The following is a 12,509-nucleotide window of genomic DNA, read 5'->3' on the forward strand; positions in this document are numbered from 1 at the left end:
CAGCAACAACGAGCACATTTTTCACGAGGAAAAAGCATAGTAAGGATGCTGCTTGCACACCAAGAAGTATTCCCTGTTGACTCTGCAGCAATGCCCAGGTGTCATATTTTCTTCCATCTCTATGGAATACGTAATCACAGCAGCTTGGAAATGAGACAAACCACAGTTCCACCATCCCTTACATTTTTCCTTCTTCCAGTGCTCCATTTCAAGCTTATCCAGGCTGACTTCCCTCCATCTTCTGTGTCCTATTTCAGCTCTGCGAGCTCACCTCAAACATTTCGTCCCTGCTGCCTTCACTTTGTTCTCCCCGCCATCCGTCCATCCCTCCCTCCACTCGCAGCCTTCTGCCTTTTCTTCAGCACAACTACCACTGCTTGAAAGATCCTCTCCCGCCTGCCAGCCGACTTGTCCTTTTCAAAACCACTTCAGTTTTCCCATCAAGTATTTAAAAACTAGAACATCCTAAAATGTTTTATTTTAAAACAAACCCCAAAAGAAGACAGTTACCCTAACTTTCACATTTTAGTTAGCCGAGTACTACATCTCAGAACCATATTTTTGGGGGGATTTGGGGGGCGGTGGTGGTGCGCTAGTTTTGGTTTGGTTTTGGGGTTTTTTTGTTTTGTTTTGGTTTTTTTAAGAATTTTATTGTACTCTACAAAGTATTTGAGTTCTACAACAAAATAATGATTTCAAAAGTTCTGATTGTAGAAATTTTGTACAAGTCACCTCAATCACACTCTGCAAGGCAGAGGCTGTAACTGTCCCTTGTGAAGATCACATACATTCACCTTACTGCTCATTTTCCCCACATTTGAATATTGTGCAGACTGGTTTTACCCTTAAGGGTATCCAGGGATGTGGTTTTGTGTTACCAAGCAAACGCAACAGTGAGGTAGAGGGAGATCTTGCACAAGCACCCATGCAAACATCCACGGGTGACTGAAGGCGCCTGCGCAACTCCCGCTCACTTCAAGGCTAAAGGAACGCAGTTCTGGGAAACCTTTCTGTCCCCGTGTGTTTGAGCAGGTATTTATGGATGCGCTGAGCGGGCAGCCCGGCCCAGCAAAGCAGGGCAGTTGATACAGGGTGTACAAAACCTTCTTCCAGAATGGCTACACGGCTCCTCCAAATCTTGTCTGTAAGCTGAAGGAAGTTCCCGTACTCCTTATTTCTGATATGGACTCCCCATACAGAAACCACGCATTGGGTTTTATTGTGAAATAGGAACACTTTGCTTGCTTCACCTGAAGTTCCCACACCTTTGCATGCCTTTAGAGATTTGATTATGCCCTTTGTAGACAACCCTGCCGATCAAGGTCTGTAGCACTCGGAGATCAGTAGCAGCCCCAGGCCCATTAGAACCGTGTCAGCCAAGTGTGGGAAAGCGATAGAAATCCTAACTGCCTGCCAGTGTCTGTTCTTTGTGCCCATTAAAATCAGTATTAATAGGCCAATTGAATACTGTAGGGGAAGTTAAACACTGACCACTTCATTTTCTTAATAACGTATCTGCAATTTTCCTTAATCAGTTTATGAGAGGGAAATACAGAAAACAGCAAGCAGCATTTAGCTGGTCAGACGCAAACATCTATACCTGAGAACTTGCGTGCCACAAGACACACTGCTTAACACAAACACGATGTCCTAGACACAGAATAGTAATTTTGTGCACTGACCAAATGAGCGCAAGGGTCTTAATCTCCCATTTTTTTCCTGAACAGATTTTCTAAATTCAATTCCTAACTTTCTCTTCTCTACTACCACAGCTGAACTCGGAGTCTCTGCTGAGCACCTATCTTTAGCTGGGTGGTCTAACTGCTAACAAACTAAGGGACAGAATACCTAATTCTCCCTAGAAAATGTGATTCCAAAACCTAGATATGTATGTACAAATTTAAGACATTATTAGAAATCATAAGAAGCCAGAAACAGTTCCTAAGAAGCTTTTAGCTCCAAAAATACTGAGATTTTCCAGAGTGCAAGCAAATCACTTAACTGACATTCACAGACTCCAAAACCAAATCAACTTCACTCTTTGGTATTTTCTTCCAGTGATACTTACTCAATTGAGTGGTCTCAGGCAAAAGAAAAATACTTTTCACATGATGTTTTGAAAAAGACTGTTCTTGCTTTTGCTAGCCTGCAGTTTCTCAAGTCTCTCTGTAAATACATTTTTCCTCCTCTCAAAGATGTATGACTCTATTGTTAAAAAGAAGACTGGATTCAAAACAAGCTGTGAAGTGCCCTCTTGCCTAAAAATTCAAACTTCAGTTTTACATCCACTGAAAACAAAATATATAGTTTACCTAATTCCTAAAAAAAAAACCCTGCTTCTTTTTATACAGCACTTACCTTTAAGTCTTGCAAAGTGCTTACAAGAACTGCAGCAAGAAATACATACGAGATTTCATTCTTATAACAGAAAACGCATACTGACATACCCATTATAGCTTTTGTTGTTGATCCTGATGGCAGTGAGACAGAGATGGCTGGTATTCCAAAGGACTATTTCGAGCAGACCGTTTAAAAATAACCTAAACTCTGTCATACCCTTAACGCCTTGCAAATACTGGACAGAGACAGGAGTCATATGTCAGTACCATGATTTTGCCTGTGCTCCTGCAGCTTAGGGTTGCAGAGAGAAACTGAGAAACGGCCTTTCTGCCATTATGCAGGTTTAACGTTTCCGTTGTGAAAGCAGCAGTAAAGTTCAGCCTAAAAAAATTAACTTCTATTTTTTTGAGTGGCTTCCACCTTGAAATTAGTCATAAGTAAGATATTATAGAACTAATAATGTCAACTTGCTTCCAATACAAATCTACCAAGTACAAACTTCGGTTAGAAAAAAAAAAGGCAGTTCAACGTGTTGTAAGTGGAGCTACCCATGAACTCCAAGAATATTCAACCACGAGTCTCTGATACAGCTGCCAGCTTATTGTGAGCGATAAGCACGTGGGAGAACATACCTGCCATTCCTTACACTCTGCATCCCTTTCAGGTCTTCAGTGTAACCTCTCTAGGATCTCTGATTTCACAGATTTCCTCTCTTACTTTCATCTGAAAATTCATTACATTCACGTAAATGACAGTGCTATTCAAAATACAGAATTTCTTTAAGAAAGCATCATGAATGTGGCAAATATAAACCATTCAAAAAATGTCTTTGACATATAACAAAACACTGTTTCTGTTTATGGCAAATTATTTTATTTTGTAGAAGAAATACTTTCAAATAATACAAAAATGACACAATCATACAGAACTGTGACAAAAACAAGAGAGATGAATACTGAATACGATAACTCATTACCACATCAAGACAGAACTCATTACAGCAGTCAGAATGACAGACCCACAAGATACGCCAACGATGTCTCACAGCGGTCACTATTTAAAAACACCAACTGAACCCCTGGACAGCGAGACCACCAGACCCTGCCCCTTTGCTAATACAGTCACAGAGCAACTGAGGGTGGAAGGGAGGTCCCTACCCCAACCCCTGCTCAAAGAGGGCCTTATGTGATCAGGACGCTCTAGGCTACGTCCAGTCAAGTCCTCAACCCCTCCATGGACAAAGAGGTCCACCTCTCTGGGCAACCTCTTCCAGTATCTGACCACCTTCATAAGAACACGGTGTCCTCTGTTCTTACTATACGGCAAGGACTTCTGGTGTCACTGCATGGCAACTTTTGATAAACGCTATTATGTAAGGGCCTCCACTGGAAATGAGATGCGAAATTCTGACTAACTGGTCTTTTCAAGTAACGAGCACTGAAAAGCTTGCTGTCCCTAGACTTTTACCCAAACACTAAAAATTTCTTACATGATTTGGTTTTTATCTGCATAGTTTCTGAATCTGTCTAGTTGCGCCCAAGGAACCCAATACACTCCCACCGAAGCTTACTGGCAAAAACAAGACTTCAGGATGGTTAGCATGATAAATGCTAAATATACTTTAATTTCACATATATTGCTATATGATTGAATACCTTGATGCCTATAATGATTATAGGTCATACTACCTTAAAATTAAATGTCAGTGTTAATCATCTTCATTGATTAATGACTGGGGTTTACAATCTTTTTTCCCCCGTTACTTTTTGCCTCAGGTTGGACAAGTAAAAGCAATTCAGTTTCACTTTCAGGTTTTCCTGGTCTTTGACAAGGCAAGGGAATATAAGCTCTTGAAACTCACAAAGAACACTTACTCACCAAATATTTGAAAAATATTCTGATTGGTTCTGATAAGTCTATTTAGTTTTTGGCTGCTGTTGTTTTGATTTCCTGACATATAAAAATCTGGAACCAATCTGACCTTGAATTAAGAGACAGCATGATCTTACTTCTAGGAGACTCCAGCCATTTGCAAAGTCAGTCTTGTGTTGGGCACCTCTCTTTGTAGGTAATGTATACTTAGAAAAATATGAGAAACTATTATAGTAGCTTAGTAAAGAAGTATTTTTACATACTTGCAGGATGCAAGGACACAAAACTGGCATTCTCGGGAATTTAGGGTGACAGTCTTTCATTAAAATGTACGGTCACAACTAAAATTATTTCTTACCAGATTTTAGCTGGTCCAACTAGCAATCAAGAGAGCTGCACCTTCGAGAATTATATACCTTCCTCCTGGAAAGTGTCACTGTTCAACAGAACTTGCGTGCAGTAACCTCAAAGCACGTCCTTTAGGATGAACATGTGTTTAAGCACCCTCACTTAATGCAGCCACGTTCTGAAATCAGCACATATGTACTTTCCTGAATCAGATCAGAAACTTTAAAACTGTAGAAATTACTACAATATTCCTCTAGCGGTCTTTCCACACAGCTAGCTCACATTGCTTTTTTTAACTCCCTTTTCATTCAACAGCAAAACAAAGACTTGTCACCCTCTTCCTTCCTCCGTTTAAACTGAGAATCTAGTTAAGAATATGAAGATACTTTAGACACAACTGAAATGAAAACAATCTATTAGTGCACAGTAAGAACATGCAAATGAATTCTGCAATGTTTAACATCACTGCTAATAGTGTTAAACACATTGCAGGTGATAATATTTTGCTATAACACAGACAGTGCTAAAGGATACAATGTACATAATAAGCTACAGATAATAAAGCTGAAAAAAGTGACAATTTTAGAACATAGTATTTTCATTTCAGGTATCAGAAACAAAACCAGCTCAATGGTTCCATTCTACTGTATGACAAATACTGAAGAACAAAATTTCAGTCTTAAAATACATCTTAAAGTAGGTATTTTCCTTCAAGGAAAAAAGGCACTATAAATAAATTACACTACAGTGAATTTGCCTGAACTCACTTTGTTTCTGTCTTCCAGCCTTTAAGTCAAATAAAACAGCATAAAAACTGTACACGCTCTTAAGAGGATAGTCGATCTTTTATAAAATAAGTTGTCTTCAGAGATGTCAGTTTCACAACAAGGAAAAACCAAGCCTTGTTGCAGTCGCTATTATAAAATATATATGTATATATATTTATATATATGTTTTTGTTTACTTTTACTTTTTTTACTTTTTTTATTTTTTACAAAACGTGTATATTAGCTTTTGCACAATTTTTTTTAAAAGAAACTTGGCTAATCTAATAACTTCATTAAAATAAAAGCGATAAATACTTCATGTTTACAATGCAACATGTCATACATCATCAGCTGGCAGAGGAGGTATGTTAATCCTTGGTCTTGTAAAAAAAGCTATCTTCTCCCTGTGATCAAAATAACATAAAAGGGAAGTCAATCAAATATATGGCTACATTTCCCCCACACACCCCAAGAACATAGTTTCTTTACTCTGTTTAGTGGTTAGTATTTGTTACATACTGAACGGATGGTTTATTTGAGTACAAAAAACTTCTGAAAACTATTAAACCTCACTGTATACTTTTGGCAACATTCTGTTGAACAGTTACTATTTTTGAAAATTTAGGTGGAAGCTTTATACAACTCATTGAACATCAGTCATAGCTGACTGTAAAAAGGTTTCACAGGACAAACCCTGCATAAGCCCCTTCTAGTGCAAAGTTCACCCTTGTACATTTTGCAATGATGCCTACAAAAAAAGGAAAAAAAAAGACAGCAGAGTCATCTTCTTGCTTCTTTATTGAACAAAAAGTACATGTCATAAAGTAAGTGTCATAAGAAATGGATGTGTGCATAAAAAGGGCAAGAATTTAAGCAAGGAAGACAGCCTTTGCTTCATTTTCTACATCTTGTTTTATTCAATTCCCTGTATCTTTTTATATCTCAGTAGACAAAGCATAAACCCCCCTCTCTTCCTACCAGAAAAATAAGATGTAAAAACAACCCTAAAATTTCTATTCCCCTTACTTCCTCCCCGCCTTTGTGAGAAAGGCCTTTCCAATATAATTCAAGCAAAAGAATTACATTAAAGGACAGACAGCTTTACTATTTCACTTAAGTATTCCCTGCAAAAAAGTTCTAAAAATCTAAACACAGGATGAAATAGTATAATGTAACATTGTAGCTCAGCTGCCCTTCACACCTATGCTGCACTAACGTTTTCTTATTCTTACTGTTACTCTCCCAATAAAAATTATGAAAATTGTAATGCTGAAGTAATAAAGTCTTCCTGTGAAATGCATATTGTTTATCAATGCTACTTGTAACAAAATAAACTGTTAGTAAAAAAATAAAGCTAAGAGACGACACATACCATGTGAACACAGATGAAATAGGAAAAAAAGTCCAAAGAAAAGGCTTCTTGAGAGAAAGCTGGAATATTAGTAATAACTATGAGTAATTCTCATAGTAAGGAGTATGAATAATTCTTAGGGAGAGAGTGTTACTAGTAATGTGTAGAGAGTGTTACTAGTAACGTGTATGTATTACATTAAACAAACTATTTATGCCCACAGGCTTGCATTGAAGAACTGACAAATCATTTTAACTTAATAGTGACTAGGTTAAGTTGAAAGAATCACCTAAACTATGTTAGCACTTGAAGATTTTATTTTTTTTTTTAAAGATTTCATGTGTTTTAGAATTGTAACACTGCAATTTTACCTTAGCTTTGGCTCTTTGCACTACAAATAATTCAAAGGAAACTCATGTGTCCAAATCAATATACTGTTAAAAATCACTGGCTATACAGAAGACACACAGAATTTAAGCTAAACGCTTCAGAGAGCTTCAACCTCTCTAATGAACTGTTGCTATGCCACTTCAGCACGCATTACCACTTACCTAAAAGTCTGCACCTGAATGGGCTCCTTCTGATTTTGCCCACGCAACTGGTATATTTCTTTTGATGCTTTCTTTAGCATCTTTTCAGCTGCTTGCTCTTGGTGATGTTCAAATTTGGTCTGTCTGGTCTGAAAACAAGAATATAATGCTTAAAATGGTCATGTGAATAAAAAATAAATACATACATTAAAAATAAATAAGTGAAATTAGCATAAATAAATTAAAAAAAAAAGAATACTCAGGTTAAAAGAACAGGTTTTTTTCCCCACTCACCACAGCAAAACAACACAAGTACATTGTCTGAAACAGCTGATCATCTAAGAACTATAAATTCAAAAGACTGACAGCATTGTTTCATTTCTTAATGATCTTCAGACATATATGGATTAAATTCATGCAACTGACTGCACATAGGTCTGTCAAACAAGACCTTAAAATACATTTAGGCTCACTCTTTGTCTCTGATAATCCAACAACAGTTTTGTTTATTGTGCCATTTTTGCCACTTTTTGCCTATGATTTCTTTCTCCAAGAATGGGGGGCGGGGGGGGGAATCACATACTTAGGGAATATTCCAAATATTTGTAAAGAATGAATTATCAAATCAGCAAAATTTCTTTCAAAGATCAGAAGGAAATTATTACAGTTCCAAAAATAAGTATCTAAAAATAAAAACCAACCAAACCAAACCAACAACAAAAACCACCCCAATCCAAACCAAAAAGTGCTATTAGCAAATAGTGCCATTCTCCAGCAACCGTCCTCAAATAAATACAGAGTTTGGTAATAATCAACACGATAATTTTTATTGTGCGAACTTCAAGGATATAGCAGCAATATTCATTGTTTGAAATTCTTTAAAAACAACTCTTCAGTCAACTTGTCAAAATCAAGAAATTTTGAAACCAGCAGTTTCTGAACATGTTGAGTGCTCATCTCACATTACCATACCTGCCTTTCTGCTTCCTTCAACAAGTTTCGGAATCGCTCATCCCGAAGGACCCAGTGGGGTAGATCTGTCTGCCCTCTGAGTTGGGCATCTTCCAGACGCTGTCTCAACTCTCTTAGAACACATATCTCCTCGTTCAGCTGTCTCTGTCTAGTTCTGGATGCCTGGAGATCCAGCTCCAGGTCTAAGGACGTCCTTGCCATAAGCTCAGCCAAAGATGATCTGCAGGACTGCTGAGTTATTAGGATTCAAATAAAACGCACAATATATTACTCTCAACATGGTATACTGGTCTATCTTTAGCTATAGAGAGCATACACTTTCTGTACTTACTTCACACACAAAGTCTTTCTTGACACAAAGTTTTGGAGACATTATTTATATTCTGCAGCGAAAGGCTCACTAGCTGTAGGGCTTTTCTGTACCATACATAAAGTTTTTCAATTAATGCTTTCTACTACGTCCTTTTACAGTCTCCTTTTGGCTTATAAATATTTAAGCTGATGGACTAAGTTTTCATGTTATGATGATAATAAAAGGGATGCAACATGAAAAACTCATAATGGAGTCAGTCATGACATCAAAAAATACAGGGAATCTTGCTCAGTACAGTAAAGAGCTTTAATCAATATTGGTTTTAAGATATATTCTGAGTCAAAATGGGAGGCATGGCTGTTTACTTGCCTGCACCAGCAAGAAATTAACTTCTGCTGACCAGGCTAAACTGTATGCAATTTATATACATGGCATTAACGCCGTACCTGCCCTTCTCTGCCCACTTGTTCTGCAGCATGCACGGTGGCATGGGGGCAAAAGGAGAGCTCAACCTATTCATTTGTGAATAGCTGGGCCTCAAACTCTACGGTTTGCTAGGCTGCATGGGAGGGGAGGGAGCTGGACGTTTTACTGTCACATTCACACACACTTTTCTGGGCCTGCACCCTGCATCATAAACTAGATTTTAAACATTTAATAACGTTTATATCTAGATCAATACAAATCCAGTCCCCATTAAACTAGTTTTTGTATGCTACACTTTTTTTTTCATCTTCAATAATTGTTCAAAATTCTATTTCACTTCTCTGTGTCTACCTTTTGGCTTAAAAACCCCAAACCCAAAACACGCACCCCTCCCTCAATTGCATTACAGAAGCCTTAAACATTGTATAAAAACATCAGAATGTACCTGTAGACATCTAAAGCTTAGGTATAAAAGTACCAGTGTTCTAGCAACTTAGTGAAAAGTTCAAAACAGTTTCCTAGGTATACCTGCTTATATCGTAGAGTACGCCTCTCCAATGTATTCCGGACAAAAGGGGACTTCCTTGGCAGAGTTGAACTGTCACTGTCACTGCGATACAGCTGATTAGAAAAGACATTGAAAATACAGGTTGCTAACAAGGTCGTCTACATTAAGAAATCTGAATTATTTCTTTTTTGCTTTTGAGATTTATTTTTTTAAAATGCACTGAAACTGTCTTGTTTTAAGCAATTGATGTTTTCCAGCTTTAGTTATTTATAAAAATACAGTGCTCATACTGTATAGTTACAATAATTCAAGAAAACTTCAAAACCAACAATGTTTTACAGCTAAGTTTCATCAAGCATTCCACTAAATATCCAAGACAATGTAAGCTATAAAAAGGGGGAGGGGGGAGTTAAAGGCAATAATATTTCTTCCTAAAGCATTTACTGTGATGGGCACAAACAATAGTCTCCTCCTTTTTTCTCCCCCCTCTGATTTTACGTAAATGCAGATTAAGTGAGGGTGTTTAACAGTCTTCTCCTTTTTGCACCATATTTATTCTGGTGTGTGAGGGTGTTTTACTCTCAGTCCCTGTATCATAAACAGATACGGAATCCAGAAATCAAACTGAAAAATTTGAAGGGGCCCATAAATGCACTGCGTGCAATGTAAATAACAAAGCAAAACCCAGAAGATCCTTGGTTTAGGAAAAAGCATAAAAGTTAAAAATCATTACTGCATTTTCAAACTCAAGCTCTCAAAAGCTTAGGACAGAGTATACTTAAAGCTATGTGCATTCAACCAATATTGCAAAATCAATACCCAGGTATTGATCTGCAATACCGTGAGCCAACTATTCATAAGCCTTTTGCCACTGAACACAGTAATCAGCTAACGTAAGCTTGAAAACTGTTGTGCTGATCCTCAATTACTTGCACCAGCGCACCCAGGAATCCTAAGTCCCACTGCAACAGGCATCCTATGGCTGACATTCATGACAGCAACCAGTCATAAGAATATTTATGCAGTAACCCTAAGATTATGCAGATTTCTTTCCCAAACTTTTAGGTACCTGCAAGTTAAACATGGCTTCTAAGCTGTTTATACACCTCCTTAGATAGCACTGTACCTCTGTAAAAGCCATCACTCTAGCCTAACATCTAAGGTTGCCAGAGAAAAGAGTTTAATATCTAATTTGTCACAGATTCTTAAATTTTAAATGAAATAAACTCAGGTTTAAACTCTTAAAAATAACCAGGGGACCTCTCCCCCACTGCAATGTTTAAATTCAATGACAGATTATTCATTAGTATTAAAAAGTAGTATATGTTTCTTTATGTGTAATAAAGTCTTACGAAGAAATTATAAAAAAAAGTACAAAATACTTGTGTGGAGGCCCCCCCTCTTCTTTTCAAGCCTTACTCACTCTGCAAACATATTGACTTCGTGCTCCAGGCGAGAAGGTCTGGGAACGAACAATAGTGCTACTGCGAACAAAAGCAGAACCCCGTGGCCTGCGGCTCGTTCTCTCTTTTGGAAGAATAGCAACTTCTTCAGGAAACAGATCTTCAGTGTTAGTTTCCTTATCCACCTAAAATTTCAATGAAGGAAAAATTTTTATTTTTTCCTTATTTTCTCTCTCTCACCAAAAACAATTGGACACTTCAACAATATCAAAAGTAAACAATTTGCCTTGCTAGCTAGGTTCAAGTTTTAATGAGCACTGAGAATAGAGGACAAATCACCTATTTTTTAAAGAGTTTTACAACTAGGTCATTCAAAATTATAAGATTACCTTTCAGAAGCCTTTGCTGGAACATTGACAATTATGAGATGGAGTTATAACATGAATCATAGCTGCAGAGCACAAGAACTGCATTCAGCATTGGCAACTGGGCATTAACCAAGCTACCACCTGATCTCCAGCCTTCAACAGGAGAAAACTGAGTCACCTTTCAATAAGCAAGGTGACTCTGAGGCAAGCAACCACTTAAAACCGGGGGGAAGTCAAATGAAGAGAAGCAACTCAACAAAAGGGAACTGAAAGACTGTTGAAACAATGATATAAGACCACTAAGATATTCAGAAATACAAAAAACATATGCTACTCTAGCAAAGCTTCTTAACTTTAAGATAACTCACTCCTCAATAGGAGGTATCAGCTTCCCTAAAGGCAACACAAACGGCTATGTTCCTCTACTTCAATGGAAGTGTGCTGATTTCAGCTTGTTCAGGATTGTTTTCAATGTCTCATATCTCAAATACAAAAGATTTTAAATACATCAGTTTCAGCACAATTGTTCTGAAAATTTCAGCGGTACATATTAACACTGAAACAGCAATGCAGGTCTTAAAACATTAAGCTTGCTTCTTCACAACTTCTTCAGATTCTTATTTCTAAGAGCACTGGAATTTGATCATGATCTTTTCTGTTACAATTTCAGGTCAACACAGACATTGTGTGAATTTACAGATTAGAGAAAGGCCACAGTAAAAATAGCTTGCCTTTTGATATGAAAAACCAATTCTGTCCAGAAATAGCCAGTAAGCAAAGAAAAAAAAACACCCCAGCCCTAAAGAAGGCATTTTTAACAACTCAAAAGGCACATTGCTGTCATGAAGGCAGTGCTCATACATGGTTGTTAATGTCATTTCTGATTCTTTTCTCTCCTGGTCAATTCGGACTCAAACTCAAGGAGCAGCAGTAACACACTCTGTGTGCACCAGGCAGCGTGGCAGTTTCCATACTGCGCTGTCTTCTCTCGTTACCTTTAGTGGCGGAGGCTGCACTTTCCCAGAACTGTACTGGCCCGCCTGAGTTGCAAACATGTGTCCAGCTAACGAATCCCCGCAAAATGGCTCTGGATAAGGAGGACTAGTCTGGGTGCAATTACTGCATCCACTGTCAACAGATTCTGCTTGCCAACTCCTAAAGTCAGAACATCACAAGAATTTTGTAGGTATTAAAAAAACCTATGCAATTATGTGTCACATTTATTATCATTATTCATGTCAGTTTATCATTTTAGACTATTATTTCTCCAATAAAAATACAGAATTTTCAAAGGGAGAACATATCTCACTT

At 37.6% G+C, this 12,509-nt stretch overlaps 1 protein-coding gene across 1 annotated transcript in view; it reads right to left on the reverse strand.

Moving 5' to 3' along the window:
• Positions 1-5,591: 5,591 nt before the first annotated feature.
• The window catches only part of WWC3 (WWC family member 3), a gene marked incomplete at its 5' end in the record, with an annotated part of 40,974 nt that continues 34,056 nt past the window's right edge, over positions 5,592-12,509 (reverse strand). The window contains 6 exon segments of the mRNA XM_009697330.1: positions 5,592-5,731; positions 7,230-7,357; positions 8,181-8,408; positions 9,448-9,540; positions 10,851-11,015; positions 12,194-12,353. Of these exon segments, the coding sequence (XP_009695632.1) occupies positions 5,665-5,731; positions 7,230-7,357; positions 8,181-8,408; positions 9,448-9,540; positions 10,851-11,015; positions 12,194-12,353 (841 nt within the window).

The sequence above is a fragment of the Cariama cristata genome, unplaced genomic scaffold (genome assembly GCF_000690535.1).
Source record: "Cariama cristata isolate BGI_N322 unplaced genomic scaffold, ASM69053v1 scaffold7683, whole genome shotgun sequence".
In the NCBI taxonomy this organism is placed as follows: Eukaryota; Metazoa; Chordata; class Aves; order Cariamiformes; family Cariamidae; genus Cariama; species Cariama cristata.